The sequence below is a fragment of the Budorcas taxicolor genome, chromosome 3 (genome assembly GCF_023091745.1).
Source record: "Budorcas taxicolor isolate Tak-1 chromosome 3, Takin1.1, whole genome shotgun sequence".
In the NCBI taxonomy this organism is placed as follows: Eukaryota; Metazoa; Chordata; class Mammalia; order Artiodactyla; family Bovidae; genus Budorcas; species Budorcas taxicolor.
The window spans coordinates 23,948,278-23,974,262 of NC_068912.1; the positions used below are offsets into that span (position 1 = coordinate 23,948,278).

Sequence of the window (25,985 nt, forward strand, 5' to 3'; positions counted from 1 at the left end):
ACATTTTCTGTGCATTTGTTAAAAGAAGGACTATGAGTTTTTGAGGTAGAAGAGGCAGGTGTAGATAAAGATGGTAAATTTAGATGCCCAGGAATTTTGTTCACAGTTTTTCTCTCCTAAGTCAGCTTTCTTGGCAGAACTGTTTTAAAAACATTGTTTATGCAAGATTCACCCTAGATGTCTAAACTTTTTAATCCAGAATAATCAGTTTCTGATTCTTAATGTTTATCTAGCACCTGACACACTTTTGATTAATCAACTCTCTATCTTTCATCAACCGTCCAGCTAAAGAGCTGCATTCTGGGAGTTGAAGGATCTCAAGGTCTCAAAGCAAGAATTAAAGTGTCCTCATTCAGAAAATATCAAAATGTGAGTTTATATAAGTGTTTGAGAGGTGACTTCTTTAACAGCTGGATGTTGTACTCTCTTTCCTTCAGCGCTTTGGATAATTCATAGAAAAACCATTTTCTTTATTGAGCTTGACTACAATTACTTGGTCAACGAAATTCTATCCACTATGAAAAGCTATCACCTAATGGTGTTATGATATTATTTCCTCCAATTTACACGTTACATAATATATTCCTCGATATATTCCTTGTTGGTACTTCTTCAACCAACAAGTTTCCCTCTTTCCAAAGACACAAATTAATATTAGATTTAATTTTGCATCATTGCCGTTGCCATTTTTCAGGTCAAAAATGGTTGAAGATTGGTGCAAATCATGCATAGATCCAGAGAGCCTAGATTCAAAGCCAGTTTCAGTCACTGACCAGGTCCTGAGACACAGATGGCTATATAACTTAATTTAGAATTATATAATAATTTTATATATTATAATTTATTATATGTATATTTATATATTATAATCTTGTTATATATTATTTCTATATTATAATTTTATAATAATTTAGGAAACCTCAGTTTGCTCATCTGTAAAATGAGTGGAATAATAGTACCCATCTCAGTTGCAAGAATTAAAAGAGAAAACATGCAAAAGGTGCTTAGCATACTACCTGGCACAGAGGAAATGCTTGTGTGTGTTCAATCACTCAGTCATGTCCAACTCTTTGTGACCCCATGGACTGTAGCCCACCAAACTCTTCTGTCCGGGGAATTCACCAGGCAGGAATACTGGAGTGGGTTTCCATTTCCTCCTGCAGGGGAGTAATTGCTTAGTATATGCCAATTTAAAAGAGAGAAAGAAACAAAGCTGATCCATCCACCTAGATTGCCAGTGCTTAATCTCTTATATATACTAAATAAAATTTTACTGGATTAACTAGTTTGATTGATCTTCAATTTTTATCAAAATAGTCTATTATATATCCATAATTCTATGTGAATATTTGGGTGTTTTGGCCTAAGACCCTAATGTTCTTAGTCAGTTCCATCTATTTTCTCAGTGAATTAAAGAGTGTGTGGGAACAACCTGGAGCACTCTACATTTCAGAAAGAGGAGGGGCAGCTATTAGGAGTGGCCAGTGATTTGGAGGAAACCCCTGGGATCGTCAGGTTCTGTAAGCCAAATGAAAAAAGTATTTCAAGAAAGACGCAGTGAAAAGATGTGCTGTGTGCTCCCAAGAGGTCTAGAAAGCTGAAGGTTCAGGACCAACCATTGGTTTTCCAAGAAAGAAGTCACTGATGACCCCGACACAAGGAATTTCAATGGAACACGTGAGGCAAAAGCCTAAATGGATCAGTTAAGGACTGAGTGAGAAGAAAGGAAGTGAAACACTGAGAACAGACAATATTTTAATGGCTTTTGCTATAGAGGGGAGCATAGATGTGATGGCACATTTGGGAGGATATGTAGGGTCAAAAGGGAGTTTTTTTTAATTTAAATTTATTTATTTTAATTGGAGGCTAATTACTTTTACAATATTGTATTGTCTTTGCCATACTCTAACATGAATCCTCCACGAGTGTACACGTGTCCCCAATCCTGAACCCCCCTCCCACCTCCCTCCCCATACCAAAAGTTTTTAAAGATGGGATTGTGCACTGACTAGAGCAGCCAAGTAGAAAAGAGAAATAATCAGAAAGAAGAGAGGAAGACTGCAGGACCACCATTCATGCAGAGCGGAGGGAGTACCATCAGTGCACAAGTGGTGACGTCGGATTTAAATTAGAGCAGGGATTGTTCCTCTAGATAGGAACTGCACGAAGGTAGAGTCTGGGCTATAAAGGCAGGCAGTTTGCTGAATTTGTTAGTAAAAGATGGAGTGCTTCTCCTCTAATTGTTTCTATTGTCTCAGTGAAATGAAAATGCTGACCAAGTTTCATATACTCAAAGCTATACTTTTTCCAGTAGTCATGTATGGATGTAAGAGTTGGACCATAAAGAAGGCTGAGTACCAAAGAATTGATGTTTTTGAATTGTGATGTCGGAAAAGACTCTTGCACTGCAAGGAGATCCAAGCAGTCCATCCTAAAGGAAATCAGTCCTGAATATTCATTGAAAAGACTGATGCTGAAGCTGAAACTCCAGTACTTTGGTCACCTGATGTGAAGAACTGACTCATCTGAAATGACCCTGATGCTGGAAAAGACTTAAGGCAGGAGGAGAAGGGGATGACAGAGGATGAGATGGTTGGATGGCATCACTGACTCAATGGACATGAATTTGAGCGAAGTCTGGGAGATAGTGAAGGACTGGGAAGCCTGGTGTGGAGATATATATATCTCCATGGAGTCACAAAGAATTGGACACTACTTAGCGGCTGAACAACAACAAAACAATGAAATATGAGTCAAAGTAATCAGCTGAAATTGAACAGAGGTGATGGGCTGAAACAGACGAGGAGGTGTGACCAGTCCTTTGGAACTGGGAGAGCAAATGAGCTAGGTAAATGTAGTAGAATCGCCAGTCTATGCCGAACATCCATTTCAGATGTGTGGTTGTAAAAGTAAACCTAACCAGTCAACACTACACTGTATTTTTCTTCAGCCTTGGTTAGCTGCTCAGATGCAGGCATAGAGTAGACCAAGAGTGGGTTTAACAAAAGTTGAAGGTTTGCAGGGTCAGCTTGGCAGAAAGACTAAAGGCAAGATGTGTGCAAGGGACTGTTTGCAGTAATGCATCAACAGTAATCTGAGCTGAGCAAAGAGGCCCATGAGGATGCTAAAAAGTGAAGAAGTGGAGGAGTCAATGGTGGGCCCAGTGGAAGAAATAAGTGAGGGTACATTGAAAGTGAGCTGGGAAGACAGAGGTTGTTAGAGTTGGGCTGCATGAAATGAAAACTATGAAGGTGGATAGATGCGGTACCACAAGGTCCAGAGTATGAGTAGAGAAACTCATACTAGAGATCATCATACCAAGTAGGTTGTCACTTACATGTGAAATTTAACAAACGATATACGTGAATTTATATACAAAACAGAAATAGACCTGCAGACATAGACCTGCAATCTAACTCTTTGTGACCCCATGGACTCTAGCCCACCAGGCTCCTCTGTCCATGGGATTCTCCAGGCAAAAATACTGGAGTGGGTTGCCATGCCCTCCTTTAGGATACATACACTACCTTATATAAAATAAATATCCAACAAGGACCTACTGTATAGAACAGGGAACTATACTCAATACTTTGTAATAACCTGTAAGGAAAAAGAATCTGAAAAGACTTTGCTATAAGTCAATAGCAAGGAGAAGGGAGCATTTTAGGCTAAAGGGGTGGAAGACCAGAGAACAGGTGGCAGGAAGAGCAGCCACTTAAGTTTGCCTTACATGCAAAATGTCTGTCAGGCAAGAGCTGTAGAAAAAAGAGTCAAGGTCCACAAACCAGGGAAACTGTGGTTCAGAGAGGCATAAGCTCTTCCAGCTAGTGCATTGGTGAATGGGTCACATCACTGAAACTGCTGGAAACACAGAGGGCCCAGATGATGAAGAAGATGCCGAGCTAGTAAGTTTGGACTTTGTGCCCATGTAGCTGAATGCCAGCACTATAGATGGGTGCAGCAATCTTTCTATCTCCAATGCATGTCTGCACAGCATTGTAATTCAACTATACTTCAATAATATTAATAATAAAAATAGTGTGCATGTGGAATGGGAAGCTGAGGTCAAATGGAAGACAAAATCATGGGAGTGGGGACTTAAGTGAGAGGCCGACATGAATGAATTACCTATGCAGAGATTGACATCTCCAAGAATGCTGAGGATTGAGGGTGGAAAGGAAGGCAATGATCCCTGTGCTCCTGTATTCATGAACAAGGGCAGTGGAGCAAGACTGATGATTGACTGCAAGAATGAAAGGCACTGAGTGGCCCAGATTGATGATATGTGCTTGTAGAGAATGGGACTGTTGAGAGGAAGGAGAGAAAAAATACTTTGGCAGCATCACTGAAAAGCAAAAAGGTTATGCTATGCTACACCGCTTCAGTACCCTACGGACTGTAGCCCTCCAGGCTCCTCTGTCTATGGGATTCTCCAGGCGAGAATACTGGAGTGGGTTGCCATGACCTTCTATGCCTATTCCAAGCACTGTAGTACCTGGAGTACCGGTCGCCGGGGGTGGGGGTGGGGGGCGCATATGGTGGAAAGCAAAGAATGCAACTACCATGTGAGAGCTGCAGTCTGAGACCAAGAAAGAAGCAAAGGGCATTTTCAGGGAAAAAAAAGATCGGCCACAAGGAATTTTCAGTGGGTGATAGAACTTTGCCAATGGCTCAGTGGAGGACATGGGGTGACAGAGCAAAGCAGGAGATTGCATTAGAGCAGTGAAACACCAAGATGCATGGAGGCAAGAATCTAAAGGTGCAGAAGACCTAGGAGACTTGGACTTCTGGGGGCACCTCGAAGGTCTGTCTCTGTCTTCAGGGAAATGAAGTTGCCTCTGTCTTCCCTGAAGCAAGAACCACTCTGGCTCCTCTCTCTGCCCTCCACAGTCATATTACACAGAGGGGTTAACTGAGCAAAGCGATGAGTGAGTGCATGATTCTTAGCAATGACAGAGGACGATCGGGGCCGTGAGAGAAGAACGGAGAGGCAGAGACTCATTGGAAGAGCAGATGAAAGGAACCTTTTTATTGCAAAGTAGAAGACGAACATGGAAAGAGTCAAATCTGGAGTGAAATGACATGATTGAGTCCCCAACCTGCTATTCAATAGCTGTAGGTCTTTGAGAAAGCCAGATCACCTGTCCATAGGTCACTAGGCTCATCACTAAAGAAGACCTCTCCTCCTCAGGAGATACCGTGTTTCAAATGACGATCATGTCTTCAGGCCTCTGGTTCTTCTATGGCAGCACTTACCGCACTGTACTTGGAAACTATCAGTTCAGTTCAGTTCAGTCACTCAGTCGTGTCCGACTCTTTGCAACCCCATGAATCGCAGCCCGCCAGGCCTCCCTGTCCATCTCCAACTCCCAGAGTTCACTCAGACTCACGTCCATCGAGTCAGTGATGCCATCCAGCCATCTCATCCTCTGTCGTCCCCTTCTCCTCCTGCCCCCAATCCCTCCCAGCATCAGAGTCTTTTCCAATGAGTCAACTCTTCACATGAAGGGGCCAAAGTACTGGAGTTTCAGTTTTAGCATCATTCCTTCCAAAGAACACCCAGGACTGATCTCCTTTAGAATGGACTGGTTGGATCTCCTTGCAGTGCAAGGGACTCTCAGGAATCTTCTCCAACACCACAGTTCAAAAGCATCAATTCTTCGGTGCTCAGCCTTCTTCACAGTCCAACTCTCACATCCGAAACTGTATAGAGCTATGATAAAGTGACAGTGAAAATAGGAGACGTGGACAGGCTCCATATCCTCTCTAATAGCCCTTTGCCTGGGTGCCAGTACCTGCTCTCAACTACTTACAGGGCTTCTATGAAAAGATTCATTCCCTTTGATTTTGAAAGATTTTCTTTGTATTTCAATACTTTAAAATACTGGGTTGGGACTTCCCTGGCGGTACAGAGAATAAGAATCTGCCTGCTAATGCAGGGGACATGGGTTTGACCCCTGGTCTGGGAAAATTCCACACGCTCTGGAGCCTGCTTGCCGCAACTACTGAGCCCGCATGCTGCAACTACTGAAGCCTGTGTACCTTTAGAGCCCATTATCTGCAACAAGAGAAGCCACGGCAATGAGAAGCTCATGCCCCACAACAAAGAGTAGCCCCTGTTCACCACAACTAGAGAAAGCCCACCAGCAGCAATGAATACCCAGTGCCACCAAAAAATTAATGAATGAATGAATTTTTTACTTTTAAAAATTGGTTGACCAAAAAAGTCCATTTGGGGTTTCCATAACATCTTACAGAAAAACCTGAACAAAATATTTGGCCAACACAGTAATAACAGGTAACTAGAGCTTCCTGGACTGCCAAGTGAGAGTAATTCAGACAAGGGTTCAAGGCAGACCAGGTGGGGGTACCCTAGGATGTGTAACAAGGAGCAGCATGGCCTCCTGAGGTGGCTGAGCATAAACAAGGCTGCCACTAGAGCCCAAGGAAAGGAGGGATCAGTGCCACCCTTTCCCACACATGCCCAGAAGCAGGGCAGCTATGTACATGTTGGAGAGATGATGTTTTTCTTTGACTCGCCCATATTCTAAATGAGACCTTTTGCCTAGTTCTAGAAGCCACGGAGCCTCGATAAGCAGGGGCAGGGCTTCCGGAGGCAGGAGTCTCCGGGATCTATAAAACCCAAACCAACACCGCTGGGCATCTCCCCCAAGGACTGTGAATTGTTGGCTTCCTGCTCGTTCCTCCAAAAATGCAGCGGCTGTTGACTCCAGTGAGGCAGGTGTTGCAAGTGAAGAGAGTGATGCAAGAAGCTTCCCTCCTGCCTGCCCGCCTTCTCCCCGCAGCCCACCCCAGGTGAGTCTCACTGGTCCCCAGGACTGCACGGGTTACTCTTTGAGAAGTGGTGAGGAACCAGTAAAAGAGAGGCATGTGGGCTCATTAGAATCCCAGTCAAAAGTTGACAAGTCTTGGGCACAGCCTTAGATAAGCAAGTTAACCTCTCAAGGTCTCAGTTACCTCATCGCTAAACAGACAGCCCAGGTCTGTTTACAGAATTCCGGGATAGCAAACCTCTGCCCCTGCTGATGTCAGCAACACATTTTACTCCCCTAGAGGCACAAAGCAGTAGAAATCTCAGTGCCAGGGCCCACGGCATCCTCCTCCCTGGCTCTGTTTTCACCTTTCACCCAAGCCCTGCTGAGACCTTCAGGATGCTGCTTCAACTGCAGTGTTAGTAAAACCAGCTGCTGCAAGTCACTGCAGCCAGATTCAGAATGGACTGAGGAGAAGAAGGTGTTTCTCCGCTCTCTGATTTCAACAAAGGGGAACATGAGTGTAAAAGATCAGAGTTTGCCTGTGTGTGTGCAATGTGCTTGTGCACAGAAGCACACACACACTCCTTTCCTTGGTAAACATTCTGCCAGTTTGGCCCAAGTACTCACAGTCTCCCAGTACTGATGTAACACAGCAACCACTGGCACCCTAGGGTCCCTAAACTATCCACTGTACTTTAGGACTAGCCTTTTCTTACCTCCCATCTCTACATCGAGTTCTTTGGATAGATTTTTAATGTTTATTTATTCATTTATTTGGGCTTCCCTGGTGGCTCAGAGGTTAAAGCATCTGCCTCCAATGGGGGAAACCCGGGTTCGAGACCCGGCTTTGATCCCTGGGTCGGGAAGATCCCCTGGAGAAGGAAATGGCAACCCACTCCAGTATTCTTGCCTGGAGAATCCCATGGACAGAGGAGCTTGGTAGGCTACAGTCCACGGGGTCACAAAGAGTCAGACATGACTGACTTCACTTTCATTCATTTATTTATTGCTGCACTGGGTCTTTTTCTTGTTGACTGCACTGGGTCTTCATTGCTGGCCGTGGGCTTTCTCTAGTTGTGGTGAGCGGAGTCTACTCTCCAGTTTTGGTGAGTGGGCTTTTCATTGTGGAGGCTTCTCTTCTGGTGGAGCACAGGCTGTACGTGCACAGGCTTCAGTAGTTGCAGCACATAAGCTCAGTAGTCGTGGCACACGGGCTTATTTGCTACATGGCATGTGGAATCCTCCTGGACCACATGTGTCCCCTGAATTGGGAGGCAGATTCTTAACCACTGGACCACAAGGGAAGTTCCCGCGTGTGCGTGCTAAGTAGCTTCAGTCATGTCTGGCTGTTCATGACCCTATGAACTAAAGCACACCAGGCTCCTCGGTCCATGGGATTCTCCAGGCAAGAAAACTGCAGTAGGTTGCCAAGCCCTCCTCCAGGGGATCTTCCCAACTCAGGGATTGAACCCATGTCTCTTACATCTCTTGCATTGGCAGGTGGGCTCTATACCACTAGTTCCACATGGGAAGCCCTCCCTGAATGTTTAGAAAAACACCTTTGGTCCAGGGTCTTCCCTCGCTGGGTACCAAGGGAACCTGGTGTGTGGATGTGTTGGGTAGGAGGTGACACTCCCTAGCCTTCTTATTTTTTTCCTGACTCCCCACCTTCCTCCATGCTCTCCTCCACCCCCTGCATACAGGCCAAATGTCCCAGAATTTAACCCGGTTTTGCATTTGTGAGGAAAGGATTGACGTATATTTGCTTGTTTCAATAAGCAATCATTGGCTGCCCTCCAGGAGACAGACCTCAGACCTCACCAGCCTGCCCCACTTCTGACGTCCTGGGTTCAAACACTTGGAATCAGGGTTCACATTTCCTTTTCAGTGTATGCACAGTTCATCCCATTTTCCATGGCCTGATGGGTATTAAGAGTGCTCCTTATGACTCTCCTTTTCTCTGTGTGTCTGTTCCCTCTAACCCAACCTGCATCGGCTCTAAATCTACCAGAAGGACTGCTCCCACCCCGTGTGCTTCACCACCTTTTAAATTAAGGGAGAACCGTGCCCTCCGCTTCACGGCTCCCCACCTGCTTTTCTCATGTGTTATCCCCCTGCTCCCCTTCACTCTCTGCTCCAGGTATCCTCACGTGTTCAATCACCACCTGCTATGGCACTGCCTCTGTAGACCCTCTGCCAATTTTTCATCCGCAGAAACTCGATTCACGCATCAAGGTCGACTTCAAATCTAGTCCGTTCCTTGAAACCGTTCCTTGAAACCGTTCCTGATACTCCCACACACAGATATCTGCTACCTTTGAACTCCTGTGGGTTTTTTGGTGACCTTTAGCACATTCTGACTCTCAGTTGGGTTACATAGTATGTCTGTGCTTATCTCATTCCTCTCACGGGTTCAGGAGGCTCCCAAGAACCTTGATCTCCTTTCCTCACCCATTCCCTCCACCCCCCACAGCCCTCCATGGCACAGTGCCTAGTATGTAATAACTAATTTTGAAACACTAAAGAGGAGAGAGGGAATAAAGAAATATAAGTCTGATGCATGTTCTTGAACCAAGCAACACCAGAACAAAACCAGTTTTAAACTAAACAAAGCTATTATTTGCTTTTTAATTAATTTATTTTTTAAAAAGTTTTTATTGGAGTATAGTTGTTATGCTGTGTTAGTTTTTGCTGTGCAACAAAGTGAATTGGCTATACCTATACATGTATACTCTCTTTTTTGTATTTCCTTCCCATTTAGGTCACCACAGAGTACTGAGCAGAGTTTCCCATGGTATACAGTAGGCTCTCATTAGTTATCTATTTTACACATAGTTTCAATGGTGTCAGTCCCAATCTCCCAACTCATCCCATGCCTCCTTTCCTCCTTGGTATCCATAAGTTTTTTCTCTATGTTTCTGTCTTTATAGTATTCTTTTTTATTGGAGTATAATTGCTTTACAATGTTGAGTAAGTTTCTGCTGTATAATGAAGTGAATCAGCTGTATGTATACATATATACCTTCCCTCCCTCTTGAGCCTCTTTCTCACCCCGCTCCATCCCACCCCTCTAGGTCATCACCGAGTGCAGAGCTGAGCTCCCTGTGCTAAACAGCACATTCCCACTAGCTAGCTATTGTACACATGGGAGTGTATGTGTCAATCCTAATCTCCCAGTTCATCTCAGCCCTCCCTCCCACGACCCTCCGCTGTGTCCACAAGCCCGTTCTCTATAAATATTCAGTTCAGTTCAGTTCAATTCAGGTCAGTCGCTCAGTCGTGTCCGACTCTTTGCGACCCCATGAACTGCAGCAGACCAGGCCTCCCTGTCCATCACCAACTCCCAGAGTCTACTCATGTTCATTGAGTTGGTGATGCCATCCAACCATCTCATTCTCTGTCATCCCCTTCTCCTCCTGCCCTCAATCTTTCCCAGCATCAGGGTCTCTACTCAGCAACTAAAAGGAATGAAATAAGGTCATTTGTAGAGATGTGGATGGACCTATAGTCTGTTATACAAAGTGAATTAAATCAGGAAGAGAACACCAAATATTGTATATTAATGCATATATATATATGTATTAGCATTTAGAGAAAGTACATGATTAGATGGACACTCTTAACTCCTGTATTCTTATGTTTCTGGAAACATCTATATCTTTTCTTCAAGGCTCTGGAATCCATTTCCAAGTAATAATCTCCTACAAAGACAGTTACAAAAGTTACCAAGAGACCTATTCTTGGAACCTTTCCTTGATGCTTGAGATTTCTCACTGGGGAGAGAAATGAAGTGAGCTTAGAGAAGATAGAGAGAGAATGAGGATGAGGGAAAATCCAGTCAAGCACAGAACTGAGATCTGGGAGCTCCTCCACCAACATTTGAGAGTATAGACTCCACTTATTTGAGTGGCACCAAATAAATAGGGCTTAGAACAAAACTTCGATCCTCCCTTGTCCGATAAGAATAAGCATTTATCACTTAGACTCACTATCTTATGATCACATGATCCACTTTTTGCCTCCCAGCAGTCCTTCAAAATGACCTCTGTTATAGAAAAACTGGTGTTAAGAGAAGCCCTGAAAAAAAAAAGAGAGAGAGAGAGAGAGAGAAGCCCTGAGTCCTAAGGATGATGGATGGATACATTCCATCTGAACTACAATTTCTGTGGCATAGAGCTAAACTGATAAGCCTGCAGAGCCATCTTATCACTTCCACCATCAGGAATTCTGTAGCCAGATGCAAGTCAAAGGAATCTGGCGGCACTCAGGACTGAAAGGACAGAATATTTCTTAAAAAAAAAAAAAAAAAAGATTTATGCGTTTGTTGGCGGCACTGGGTCTTCATTGCTCTCAGGCTTTCTTTAGTTGTGGTGAGCGGGGTCTATTCTTCGCTGTGGTGAGCAAGGTTCTGATTGCAGTGACTTCTCTTGTTGCGGAGCACAAGCTCTAGGGCACTGGAGCTTCAGTAGTTGCAGCCTGCGGGCTCAGTAATTTCCATTCCTGGGCTCTAGAGCACAGGCTCAGTAGCTGTAGTGCACTGGCTTAGTTGCTGGGCAGCAGGAAGGATACTCCCGGAGCAAGGACCGAACCTGTGTTCCAAGGCAGAATATTTCTAATACATGAGAAACTAAGAAGTTACCCTGGGCAGAACGCTTCACCAATGTTTGCCTTCCTTTCAACATCTGGAAAATCAAGAGTATTTCTAAAGTAACCAGCTTTCAGGTACTTTTATATGGAACAAAGGGAAGATGTGCTTGGTGAGTTCTTCACTGCTAGCTAGAAAGAGAAATTCCAGATCTCCAGGGGGATTAGGAATCTGAGGTGGTGGGTCCAGGAAAGAAAATTTATCTCTTCCCTCTTTACTGACCTTTTCTCCACTTTTTCTCTACTTCCATTTAGAATTGCCCTTGGAACTTCCTTGGAGGTTCAGTGGTTAAGACTCTGCCTTCCAAGGCAGAGGGCCTGAGTTGATTCCTGGTCAGGCGCTAAGGTCCCACATGCCACAGGGTACAGCCAAAAATTAAAAATAAAAAATAGAATTTCCCTCTCAGCCTTCTATATTCCTACAGCCTTTGCTTGTTCCACATGTATTTAGCCATAAAAATACCAAAGGGACAATTACCAAGGATAAAAGGGTAAATTAAACAGAAAAATACAGCAATTCTAAATTTGTATTCATCTGATAAAAATGGAATAACAATGCAAAATAAAGCACATTATATGTTGTAACAGAAAAGAGACTGAGAAATTGAATTTCTCAGCTTCATATTGGTTTGGGTTATGAGAACTTCAAATTCCACTTTAATTCTCTGTAAGTGAATTTTAATTTTATGCACACTAATTAAAGATTTGTTATTTAATATTAGTTTGGAAATATCCAATTACAAAGTACATTTGAACTTCATGGGCTTTCAATTCTAAAAGGAAGTGTTTGGGGATCCCTTCTTAGTAATTAATAATTTTATTGACTTTGGAGTCAGATCAAATATGGCCATAATCCAGAATCCTCCGCAAACCTAGCAAAATCTTATCTATTCTTTTCAATTATAATTAAACTGACTTGTTTAATAAGCTAAAAGGAAAAATTGAAGTCGAGGCAGGTCATGAAGATTTAACATTAAAAAAAATTTTAATGGATTCAATATAAATGCTTGTATACAATAAAAAATACTAAATTTTGAAAAAATAGAACAATCCTAAATTTGTATCTGATATCTTCAAAATATATTTTTTAAAATGAATGAAATGATTGCTATATTGTCTTTTAAGGAAACTAGCTAGAGACCATTCACGGAATTTTGATTGCTTTCTCTGTTACAGTTTTTCTACAGTTCCGGCTGTCCCCTTGGCCAAAACAGATACTTGGCCAAAGGATGTGGGTATTCTTGCCATGGAGGTCTACTTTCCAGCCCAATATGTGGACCAAACAGAGCTGGAGAAGTTCAACAAGGTGGAGGCAGGGAGGTACACCGTGGGCTTGGGCCAGACCCAGATGGGCTTCTGCTCAGTCCAGGAGGATGTCAATTCCCTGTGCCTGACGGTGGTGCAACAGCTGATGGAGCGCACGCAGCTCCCCTGGGACTCTGTGGGCCGCCTGGAAGTGGGCACTGAGACCATCATCGATAAGTCCAAGGCTGTCAAAACAGTGCTCATGGAGCTCTTCCAGGATTCAGGCAACACTGACATTGAGGGCATAGATACCACCAATGCCTGCTACGGTGGCACTGCCTCCCTCTTCAATGCTGCCAACTGGATGGAATCCAGCTCCTGGGATGGTATGTGCTGCCAGAGGCCTTATGTAAGAAGGGAGCTGGGGTAGATGCTGAAGCCTCAGTTTTGCTTCTCTGTTCCCCGGGTAGGTTCATCCACCAAAGAAAGGACACATTACACACACAGCTGTTGTGATCATCCAATGACCACAGTGACAGCAACCCCTCAGACTTGAATGGTTTCATACAGTTATTCAGGGAGCATGTCCACACAGCTTCTTACTGAGTCCTCATCACACACTACGAAGTGGATGTCATACCTGTTTTATGGATGAAAAAAAAGGAGAATCTAATAATTTGCATGTCATGTGTGGCAGGAGCAAGAAACCAAACCAAATTCAGTGTATTTCCCACTCAGTGTTCCTGTTTCTCTAAGATTTCTCTTAAGTCTCTAAGGGACAAAGAGATTGGTGATGTTAAGAGATTTAAACAAGTATAGGTGTTAAGGAGAAAGCACCCAGGATAGACTATGACACAGGGTATTTCTACCCTCTCTCCCTCACATGGTTCCTAGGAGAATTAGAAACCTAGCTTTATCAATAACTAATGACAAGTCCCTTAACCTCTATGAGACTCGGAGTTTTTATTTGCCTGCCTGCTTTCTGGGGCTGATACGATTAAACATGGTATTAATGGAGATGTGAAAAAACAGTTCCTGGACAGACAAGGCCCTCCATTTACTAAGTTGGAAAGTAGAACTTAAAACTTTAGAAAGCATAATAAGCATTAATTTAAAAATTAATTATGAAATCTTGATGTTGGTGGGGACCTTAGATATTATCTAACCCAGTATTCCTCATAGAGGCCAAGAAGAGTGTAAGGGTTTTTCTCTGTTCGTGCAGCAAGGCAGTACAATGCCATACACCCATTCAGTGTTTTTCTGATTGTCCTGCATGGCTTCACCATTAACAGTTCCATTGATTTGTGATGTTCCAGACTCTACATCCTCAAATCTGTCCTTACAGTGCTCTTGCTTGGTATTTGTATCATTATTTCTCCAGCAACCCCTACTACCAACACCACCAATCTGTCAAACCAAGCATTTAGTTAGAGAGTACAAATTAAAGGGACACTCACCAGCCTTTAGTGAAGAATCAGAGTCTATATTTGGGGGCATTATCAGCTTTAAGCATGTTATTTCAAATGAATAGATTCTGCTGAATGGTTGGGTATTCCACAGGAGAGGGCTGCAAATGCATCCTTCTTTAATCTGTTATCTTGTTGGGAAAAATATTAAACAAACATTATGAAGTGAATTGTTAGTCTGTACTTTCACAAAAAGCATATTTAAGTTTGAGCCTAATGGCAACCTCCAAGACCAGACAAGGCCATTGTAGATGTGATTTCTGCTTCTGAACTGGCCAACCATCCACCTGGGACCTTTCGAAGGAAGGAGGTGGTTCTGGAGCTCACGAAGAAGTTTTGAACCACTCCAAAGAGACAGCAAGGTATGAGGGAAGGAAAGAGTGGTACCGGCTTGAACTGCCTGAGAGACCTCATTTTTCCTTAACTTTTATTGTGAAGGTAAATGAAATCTACAGTGTATATGTATATATGTGTGTGTGTGTGTGTATATACTGATAGACAAGTGTTCAAAGTAAAGAAAAATTTTCCTTTGACACCCCATTACCAATTCCCAGAATTTAATCCTCATAGTTTCCATGGATTCCTTCTTTCAGAAATTTTCTATGTATGTACCTGTAAGCATATACTTATCTATTCACTTTTTAACATTGCACACATTATTCCTTATCTTTACCAGGTCTTAGAGGTTAGCCTATAGATATCTCTAGATACACATAAGATCTACCTCATTCTTTTAAAAGACATTATAAATTCTATTGATGGGTACACCAAACCTTAGTCCCATATGGATGGATATTTAGATTGTTGTATATTTTTTGCAATTATTATAAAAAGTGTTAATATTTAAGACAGTAGCTTTGCATGCTCATAGCTATATGTTGTAAGAATAGATTCCTAGAAGTGGAACTGCAGGATCGTTTAATTAAAAAGTTTGATAGAATGTGCCAAATTGCTCTTCAGATTGTACTAACATATTGTTGGAATCTACTTTCTAACTTCAAACTTTCTAATCTTTGTTAGCTTAATAAGTAAAGTATAGTATCATTGATTTCCCTTTGTTATAAGAGAATTTTGATATTTTTATGATGTTTATTGGCCATTTTCCTATTATATACCTTTCTGATGAGACATTTAGCTATGAAGGAAAATAATTTTTTGTTGGCTGTAAGTATTACAAATACATCCCCAGTTTGTCTTTTGTATTTCTGATAGAAAGTTTTCATTTTTAGGTAATCAAATTTACTGGTCTCTTCCTTAATGGCTTGTATTAATAAATACTCTTTTATAGTTTCCAAATTTTATATAACATATAAATTTTGCTTATATAGATTATGTTTATTTGTTATATATTTATCTTATACTTTTATATATTATTTTTATATTCATATATATATAATTGGGGAGAAAAAATACTGTTTTGTTGGTGTGGTTAAAAAGTCTTAACAGAAAATTGTTGGGTTTCAGTGAATTTGGGTTGGAATTCTGACGAAATCACTATCCCATCATCTGTTAGCTGTGTGACTTTAGGCAAGTGACTTCAGTTCTCTGGGCCCCAATTCCTTTGTCTATAAAGAGGAGATAACTGTTTCTGACAGGTTAGGTAGAATACTAAAAGTACTGCCGTGTCTTTTCCACATACCCACGTTTAGGAGCAAGCTGTACTAGATGAAGAAGTAACAAATAATATTCAAGACAACGGTTATTTATTGAATAATCATCTGCCTATTAGAGAAGTAATTTCATAGATCATCTACATTAAATGTGGTTACTGAACATTAATTCTTCTCACAAAGAAAGTGGTACTAGATTTTTCAAAGCGCCTTGTTTGGGATCCAGTCAGAACTGAGTTTGAATACAAAATTCCATATTCACTAAATGGGTGACCTTAGACAAATTACCTGAACTCTCTGGAAGGCAATGTTGTCCTCTACAAATGTGGACATTACCTGACTCAATGGATTGTTTAAAGGATTGTTTGAGGATAACTGGTGTCTAGGATTTCAAATATTAGTTTCCTTCCCATCGTTTGGCCTTCTGTGATTTGGAAAGAATTTCCACTATAGCACTACAAAGAGTACAAACCTAAATTATTTTCAAAAGTGCTGATTTATGAATTTTTTGTTGAATAAATGAGGAATTTTTACAGCCTGAGTCAGAGAACACTGAGTTTTGACGTTGCATTTCCGGTGCAATGTCATTTACACTTCACTAGAGTGTAACTTTCACGGGGGCAGGAATTTTTATTTTGGTTCAGTTATCTATTGCCAGGACCTAAAATTGTGCCTGGCATAGAGGAGGCTTTCACTCTACTGGAGATTTGGCAGTAATAATTATTTCTTTTCTCTTTACAGGTCGCTACGCACTGGTGGTCTGTGGGGACATCGCCGTCTACCCCAGTGGTAATGCTCGCCCCACAGGCGGGGCTGGAGCTGTGGCAATGCTGGTTGGGCCCGAGGCCCCTCTGGTCCTCGAGAGAGGTTTGTAGTACACTGTGCAGTAAACACGGTACCAGGGGACTGCATGGCATGGCCAAATGCTTAGCTCTTAGCTCTTAATTCCCAACTGGAACATTCAGGGCTGAAGTAGCCTGCAAAAGACTACACTGGGGAGCAGAGGGCAGGGAGAAAGGGAAGAGAAGGATCAGCAAGGTGGCTTCATCTATACCATCACACATCAGGATAATGGTGTTTGGATCAAATGGCATTTGTGCTGCTGACAAGGACCCTTTGGGAGCTAAAGTGACCATTGAAAATGAAAGAAAATAATAGGCTATAAAGTAAGAGCTTTCCTTTGAGACTTTTGGAGTCTGTTCCAGATTTCTTTAAGCCCATATAGGTGTGGAAATAGAAATATACATCTCACTTATAAAAAGGCATTCATCTAATTAACTCCCTTTGAACACCTGAGGGATAATCAGTGGGCCTTGGGCTTGGGCATGAACATAAAGACAAGGGTGCTGCTTGTACATGGATTTCCCACCCTCTCTGCTCAATATGGGCTGCACTGTGCAGTTTCTGAATCCCTCTGTGTGCCTCACCAGGGCTTAGAGGAACCCACATGGAGAACGTGTACGACTTCTACAAACCAGATGTGACTTCAGAGTACCCACTGGTGGATGGGAAGCTCTCCATCCAGTGCTACTTACGGGCCCTGGACAAATGTTACGCATTTTACCGTCAAAAGATCGAGAAACAGTGGAAGCAAGGTATGGGGCTCAGAGGGCCCAAGTCACAGACTACTTACATGAGGCTGAGAGTGTGTCCCAAACTCTTAACACAAGGACTCTTTTCTCCTCTGCAAATGATCACAAGAGAATTATTTCACATCTTCTTCTTACATGCTTTCCCGGGTCTAGGCTGAAGTCCCTTTGGAAGTCATCCAAAGTCAAGTATGAAATTGCCTTTAACTTGAACTGAGTGAAAGAAAGTAAACAACCCTAAGCCACAGCTGAAGCCTGTAGGTGTCAGCCACCTGGGGAGGTAGTGTGTGAGTCAGAATGACCATGTCTTGTGGGTGCTAGGATTCATTTCTGTTGAAGTCAGGGGTGATTTGACTCAGTTTATAGTTTGCCACCTTTTAAAGTCTGATTGATGTTGAAAATTCTTACCTATATTTTCAATATACTTAAGTGTTATCAGTAATTTTCTTTCTCTGCATGGTAGCTTTGCAAGTTAATTTTATTTTCACCTTTCGTTTCTGAAGTTTTCTGCTAAAAAATATGTGCCGATTTCATAATCAGATAAGAAACAAATCTTATTTTTAAAATACAGAGAAACTTACTTACCTTAAAAAAATAAAAATAAAAAGTGTTCTTACCTGTTTGGCTGTGCCTAGCTGGGTGTCTGAAAAACGCAGCTTTTAGCGTGGGAAAAGGCATATGCTGAAGCGTCAGAGCACAGATGCTCTAGGGGTGGCCTAAAGCATCTTGGCTCTTTCCACTGCGCTGGTGGGAATGCAGTTTGCCCCCATGAGAAAGGAGTCAACTTAGACCTCTCAGCCTCTGCCCACCCATTGTAAAATTGCTACTGGCTAATTGGTAGCTCAGATGGTAAAGAGTCCATCTGCAATGCAGGAGACTTAACCCATGGGTCGGGAAGATTCCCTAGAAAAGGAAATGGCAACCCACTCCAGTATTCTGGCCTGGGAAATCCCATGGACAGAGGAGCCTGGCGGGCTACAGTCCATGGGGTCCCAAAGAGTTGGGCACGACTTAGCAATTAAACCAGAACAATTGCTCTGGCACCCTCTGAACTCATGACATTTTAATTGTACCCCTCATTCTCATATCGAATTTGATCAACGCTGCTTTGAATCTCAGCACCAAACTGTAAACTTTCTAAGGGGAAAGGGTGCACTGGTCTTCTCTTTGGAGTGAAAGAGGGTCTGGAGTGTAGAGTCAGAGACACTGGAACCTAAAGCCAAAATCAGCTGTTTTCAAGCTGAGTGACCTCGGACATGTAACTTAGCTTCGTATTTTGGAGACCCTGTTTTCTCCTCTGGAAAATAGAGAAAACAATACGATATGAGGTTGATTTGAGGAATTATCTGTCACGGAAGTTGGCACTGGCAGAAAGGAAGAAAACATTGATTTTTTTTTCCTTTTTTACGAGTAGTGTGCATGCAAAGTCACTTCAGTCCTGTCCGAATCTTTGCAACCCTATGGACTGTAGCCTGCCAGGCTCCTCTGTCCCTGGGGATTCTCCAGGCAAGAATACTGGAGGGGGTTGCTGTGTCCTCCTCCAGGGGATCTTCCCGACCCAGGGATCGAACCCACACCTCTTACATCTCCATGTTAGCAGCAGGTTCTTCAGCACTAGCACCACCTGGGAAAGTGCTCGGTAAAATGCTTGTAAAATGAACAAACTGTGTGTTCACTGTAGGTAGGAGCTCGTTCTCTGGGAGTCCTTAGAACACACTGTATCCTTGCTTTCATACTTCTTCTTCCAGCTGGCATCGATCGGCCTTTCACTCTCGATGATGTGCAGTATATGATTTTTCACACGCCTTTCTGCAAGTTAGTCCAGAAATCCCTGGCCCGCCTGATGTTCAATGACTTCCTGTTGGCCAGTGGTGACACACAGACTGGCATCTACAAGGGGTTGGAGGCCTTCAGGTGAGTCCTGTTCAGGAGGAGCCTAGAGGCTCATGAGGGGTGAGAATGAAGGGGCTTCCTCATGCCTTGAATCTGGATGACTAGCCACTCCTGTGAGGTAAAAACAACAATCCTCTAACATAGTAGAAATGACATCAAGTCCTCGTGTGGGTTACTGGGTTATTGTCTACGTAAGGACCTCACCTTGTATCTCAGGGAGCAGAGGGACCCTGCTGGCACCTGTCAATCAGGTGACTTCAAGAAGTTTCAGAGAATAAGAAAAAGGGAAAGGGAGTGTGCCAAAATCATTCGGGCAAGAAACATGTTATGAATATCAACTGTGTGCCAGGCATCATATGAAACTCTAGGGACATAAAAGTGGGTGTGACTTCATGTTCCCCACCTAAAGGAGCTCACAGTCTGTACAGAAACACCTAGAAACAAATAATCACACTGCAGGATAGCAACTTGGGGAAGGTCTGGTCTTTCTTACTTGCCATTGCCTTAAAGAATGTCTAACTTGTTGCCTCCTCCCCCTTATCTATGAAAAAGGGATAGTCCAGCATACTCCCCCTCCTTGGATTTCAATAAAGCAGGGAGAATGCTGTTTATTGATGCAATTTAGAAATAAAGAAACTTCAACACAAAGAGATCTCACTGGGAAGGGAATCTTTCCCTTTCTTCTTGGTATCTTCTCATTTCAAGTTTTAGAGTATTCTACCAACATCTGTCCCCATTTCTAACTACTACTGCTAACCCTGCTATTAACCAACCAAAACAGCAAAGTTAGTACAAACGCTTCTTCTAAGACTGCCCCATGGAAAAAATTTTAACATATATCAAAAATAATAGGCTAATATTTTTAGCATATGAAAGTTTCATCAGTAATAAGATAAGCCCACTAAATAGAAGATATGGACAAGAAATTTCCTCAGGGAAGAAATGCACATATGCATATTTTTAAATGCGCATGCCCATTAGTAATGCATATAAACAATGTTTTCTTTATGTGCGTGCTTAGTCACTCAGTGTGTCTGACTTTTTGCAACCCCATGGACTGCCCACCAGGCACCTCTGTCTCTGGGGATTCTCCAGGCAAGAATACTGGGGTGGGTTGCCATTTCCTTCTCCAGGGGATCTTTCCAACCCAGGGATTGAACCTGGGTCTCCTGTATTTCAGGCAGATTCTTTACCAACTGAGCTAGGACGGAAGCCCTATGTTTTCTTTACATAGCCTTTAAAAAATTTGAATATCCAGACTTAAGGCTATGAGAAAGTGAGCAATAGTGGACGGATTTGGGGGAGTAATAGGGAAACACAAATCAAAAGCCTTAAAGATGTTTATAACTTTGGCTCAGTAATTTCACCTTTTTAAAAGAACATGTAGTTATTTCTCAAAAAAAAAAAAAAAAACCACCTACCACGTGACCCAGCAATTTCACTCCTGGGTATATATTGGAAAAAAAATTTTTTTGAAAAGATACCTGCACTCTGATGTTCAGATCAGTATTATTGACAATTGCCAAGATGTGGAAGCAACCTGGGTCCATCAATAGATGAACGATTGAAGAAGATGTGGTTTAGATATACAGTGGATTACTACTCCATTAGCTAGATATCAGGCTTTCCTGGTGGTTCAGCAGTAAAGAATCTGCCTGAAATGAAGGAGACACCAGAGACACAGGTTCCATCCCTGGGTCAGGAAGATCCCCTGGAGGAGGGCATGGCAACCCAGTCCAGTGTTCTTGCCTGGAGAATCCCCATGGACAGAGGAGCCTGGCGCGTGACAATCCATGGGATCACAAAGAGTCGGACACGACTGAGTGCCTGAGCACAGACAGACATCAGTGGTACACTCCAATAGATATACAGTGGTATAAAATAGGCTACAAGGAAGTATTGTACAACATGGGGAATATAGCCAACATTTTGTAATAACTGTAAAAGGACAATAACTTTTAAAAATTGTATAAAAAAGGTTTTAATGGAAAAAAATGTTTGTTTCATTAAAAAAAATAGCATGTAGCTATTCACGGCTTCAGCTAATGAGGATAGAAATGGGGAGTTTGGTTAAAGAGGGGTACATCCTATCATGGTCTATTTTGCAGTCTTTAAAAATAAGGCTAAAGGAGATGATTTCATGTTATAGAGAAAATTAGTTAAGAAAGCATGCTAAACAGAATGTATAGCATGGTTTTATTTTTCAATAGACTGTAAAAGTTGGAATGGATTCCATAAGAAAACTATGACTGATGCTCTCTCTCTGAGCGGCAAGACTGTCAGTGACACTTCCTCTGTATTTTCTGTATTTCCGAATATTCTATAATAAAAACATGTGTTCCAAAGTCTTCTCTCCAGTAGCTGTTATACTTTCTGCTTGCTGCCTTCCTCCTTCATGTGTCTTCTCCTATGACCTATTTCTTTGGCTGCCTCACAGGGGACTAAAGCTGGAAGACACCTACACCAATAAGGAGGTAGATAAAGCATTTCTAAAAGCCTCCCTGAACATGTTCAATAAGAAAACCAAGAACTCCCTCTACCTCTCCACGTACAACGGGAATATGTACACCTCATCCCTGTATGGATGCCTGGCCTCACTTCTGGCCCAGTGAGTACTGCACCTGTCCCTACCTGCTCTTACTCTGGCCTCTGGTCTGAAGGGTCAACCAAGTTTCATTCCTTTACTCGCACAGAATTTTTTCACAAAGGAAAGAAGGAAGGAAGGAAAATGAAAGAAATGTATTTTAAAGGTGTATGTGTAGGTAGATTGACCATCAGTATTAAACAGTGGTTCCTTGCTGGGTCAGATGATAAAGAATCTGCCTGCAATGCAGGAAATCCAGGTGTGATTTTTGGGGAGGGAAGATTCCCCTGGAGAAGGGGATGTCTACTCACTCCAGTATCTTTGCCTGGAGAACTCCACAGACAGAGCAGCCTGGGAGGCTAGAGTCCTTGGGTTTGCAAAGAGTCAGACATGACTAACACTTTTTCCAAACTGAAATGCATGTATCATGCCAGCAGATGTGCAAGATCTGTTTGGGTACATCAAGAAAATAGGAGAATTTTTATGCATATTTTTATCTCATCCATTTAAAATGTCTATACTCAGTAAAGCATTGTAGTTTTCGAACCCACAATTTATGTTCAAATCTCTTTACCACCTACTAACTTTGACCTTGGAAAAATGACTATTACAGTCCTCATTTTTCCCAACTATAAAATTTGTATAATAACAATACCTACCATCTAAAATTTTGATGAATGTTAAATGTCAAAAGCAATTAAAACAGTAAAAGCTCAGCAGGTGCCCCAGTGTTAGTTTTTAAATAGATATTCAGTTTTGTAGAGTTTATAAAAAAATACTTATAGTGCATGTATATAACATAAGAAAAAATATATACATGTATGGTTGGACTTGTTCAGATTATTACTAACGAGAAGATAATTTAAAAATTTACAACTCCTGAAGCATTGCCAGTCAACATGGGAGCCCTGAGGTGAATCCAATGGTCTGACCCCCACTTGGAGGTAACTTCAGAGTTCACTGAATTTGTCTTGTCTTCATGGGTAGGGAGAAGTTCCTTTTATATCCCAGAAATTCTGTTGTGCTCACTGTGATATCTTGGGTTTTAGGTGTTCTCCTCTTGGCAAGTTTTCTTCCTTTGGGGCCTACTCCCAGGATCTTCCAAAACTCCCTCTTTGTGTAGAGTGCCCAGAGCCTGTTTCTAGTTGCAAGAGGTTGACTAGATCGGCAGTTTATTTGCAGAGCAGAATATAACGCTGATGTGTTTTTCTGGGTTTGATTCCTCTCCTTGTAGTCACTCTGCCCAAGACTTGGCTGGCTCCAGGATCGGTGCCTTCTCTTATGGCTCTGGTTTGGCAGCAAGTTTCTTTTCTTTCCGGGTGTCCCAGGATGCTTCTCTGGGTGAGTCCAGTCTTTTGTTCAGGCACTTCTGGCCAGTTCCATCTGGGAAAAGAAACCATTTTCTGCTCCACCACTACTAAAGCTCCCATCCTGACAGAATTTTGCTGTGACTAAGAACAAAGGAAAGCCCTGAAGGGATTTAAGCAATGGAATAAGCTTGTCTATTTTACATATTCGAAGTACTTCCCTGGCTACTGATTAGAGACTAGATTGTTGAGGAACAAAGGTGAATACGGGGAAACCAATTAGTTTGTTTCAACAAATAGTCTAGGCCAGAGGTAGTCATGGTTTGATTACAACTGACTAAAGAGAAGTTGATGGGTTTGAGATATCCAGTAAAAATGTGCTGATTATTTTATGATGGATGTAATCAAGGGCGTACATCAAAGCACTAAATGGGATACACCTTGACGAAATGAAGGTCTGCCTTAGTTTTGCTAATGCTGTTTTTGATGATCTTGATCATTTCTTGACATTCTAAGCCATACACTGAGCACTTTTCCTTGGAGCAGCAGCTCCCACAGAGCTGACCCTATACTAGACTTGTGCTTGGTAGCAGTTATGACAACGATGTAAGTTTACGGGTCTTGCTTTTGCTTCCCAGGCTCCCCGCTGGAGAAGCTGGTATCCAGTACATCAGACCTGCAGAAACGTCTTGCCTCCCGGAAGCGTGTGTCTCCTGAGGAGTTCACAGAAATAATGAACCAAAGAGAACAATACTACCACAAGAGTAAGAAAAAAAAGGTGGAAAGAGAGAAGGGGAAGGCAATTTTTCTCAGCTTCTATGCCAGTAGCTGAGTGGCAGGAATTCATCAGCAGTCTAGAATATAGCAAGTGAGAGTACTGATTTCTGTGATATATGATTGGGAAAAAGGGTTGTTTGGTGCAAAGGGGGACAAACTGAGTTGGGAAGCAGAAGGCAGAGTTGGGAAGAGGTAGGAGGCAGCATGTGGCTTCCCAGTACAAAATATAGATAGCCACCCAAAACAGGATACATACTGGACAATGAAGTCCCATGGAAGCCAGATGTATGGTCTTTGAAAATACTGATGGTATCTAAGCAATGGTTGAAAATGCCCAGACTTTGGAGCCAGAAATCCAAGTCTAAACTGACCTGTGACACTTGCCCTCTATTTTTGAGAAAATTATTGAACTTTTCTGAGTTGCTTCCTTTCTAAAACCATACCAACTTTGCAGGATTGCCAGAGATTAATGAATTAATTAATGAATGATGTTATCGGCAAATACTATGATTTCCTTCCAATTGCCCCCTTTCCTTATCAAATATAAAACAAAAAAACTGCCCCCAAAAAGCAACAAAGGAAAAGTAAACCAAAGCTAAATTTCAGACTGGAGAAACCAAACGGTGATTTTAAAACCAGGGTAACCATATTTTTTCAAGCAAAACGTGGGACCCATGATTTGCACTGAAAAGAGGACTGAAGTTATGCAACTGAGAATGTTCCAAAAAAACCCCTAAACTTAGTCATTAGTCAGTTTTTATCTGGACCCGGGAACATGTTAGACCGAAAAAGGAAACAGTTAAAGATAAGGCCTCTGAGATGAATGTTAATGGGCAAACAGAGAATCAGAATTGGAAAACTTAGGGCTAGGAAGGAAGTGTCTATTAGAAGACAGGATTCTCTGAGGTACCCCTCAAGCTCGGTACCTTCGGTAGAAGGACATGATGAAGATTTCAATGGAGGAAGGGCCTGTTTACTGTAGGAAAGCAGCGTATCTTATAATAAAATTTCTAGTCAACAAGTCTTAGGTACCAGCCACAAGGCAGCTGCTTCTGGTTCTTCTGCTAGCCCAGAGTTCTGCTGGGTGTAGACAAGGCGACCTCACCACCCCTTGCAGCACAGCCAGGAGAGCTCCACATGAAGCTCTGGATGTCCCTGTTACCATTTTCTCTTCCTCAGCCCCATAGAGCCCTTTGTGAATACTGCCTCCCTTCCTGTTCCATAGTGAATTTCTCACCACCTGGTGATAAGAACAGCCTTTTCCCAGGCACTTGGTACCTGGAGCGAGTGGATGAGCTATATCGCCGAAAGTACGCCCGGCGTCCCGTCTAAAGGTGGTGAGTGAAATTTTCGAGTGTTAGTGGCTTAAAGTTTTTCTTCTGGGCAACAGATGCAATTCTTTCTTTTTCACTTCTTTTATATTTTTATCGGGAGTGTAATTGCTTTACAATGTTGTGCTCGTTTCTGCTATACAACAAAGTGAATCAGCTCTATGTATACATATATCCCCTCCCTCTTAGACCTCCCTCCCACCCACCACCCCAATTCCACCCATCTAGGTCATCACAGAGCACCTAGCTGAGCCCCCTGTGTTATATAACAGATGGAATTCTGACAGTGTAAAAGGCCAGAGAGTTTTTTAAAAATATTCACAATCTAAATGTTGAGAGTTATGTTTTATTTGGTGGGAATTTGTAAGACCTCAAGTCGGGGAGTCAGCATCTCAAGTAACTGAGAGAGCCGCTCAGAGGAAATGAGAGGGGGCGCCAGGTTATATAGTAATGAAAGGTAGGTAGTCTGAACTTCAAAAGATTATTGCTAATTGAAGGAAACCAGATATCCCAAGTTAAGGAACTTAGCACTTTTCCGACTTTTCTGGCTTTTCAGCATATGGGAAGATGCAAGAGTATGGGCTCACTGAAATCATTCCTTTGATATACACCTCAGCTATCTAGGGCTAGATATCACAAGATTTCACAAGTTTCCTCAGGGCTCACATTAGAGGGCTGCAGTCTTGGACACTGACATCCTTTGTTTACCCATATGACAGGCAACATTCCACTTAGTAGCTTTCAAAATGACCAGAGGTGGGGA

At 42.3% G+C, this 25,985-nt stretch overlaps 1 protein-coding gene across 1 annotated transcript; it reads left to right on the top strand.

The window, feature by feature from the left end:
- Window positions 1-6,712: 6,712 nt before the first annotated feature.
- Window positions 6,713-25,223, top strand: HMGCS2 (3-hydroxy-3-methylglutaryl-CoA synthase 2). Its single transcript, XM_052637837.1, has 9 exons — window positions 6,713-6,816; window positions 12,597-13,051; window positions 16,483-16,608; window positions 17,172-17,336; window positions 19,079-19,244; window positions 21,661-21,831; window positions 23,042-23,148; window positions 23,753-23,878; window positions 25,117-25,223. Exons 1-9 carry the CDS (start codon window positions 6,713-6,715, stop codon window positions 25,221-25,223), a joined length of 1,527 nt encoding a protein of 508 aa, XP_052493797.1.
- Window positions 25,224-25,985: the final 762 nt, after the last annotated feature.

Coding starts and splice junctions, on each gene's coding strand:
- HMGCS2 (XM_052637837.1), top strand. CDS start 6,713: ATGCAGCGGCTGTTGACTCCAGTGAGGCAGGTGTTGCAAGTGAAGAGA. Junction 16,609..17,171: donor CCCTCTGGTCCTCGAGAGAG/GTTTGTAGTACA, acceptor GTGCCTCACCAG/GGCTTAGAGGAACCCACATG. Junction 23,149..23,752: donor GTCCCAGGATGCTTCTCTGG/GTGAGTCCAGTC, acceptor TTTGCTTCCCAG/GCTCCCCGCTGGAGAAGCTG.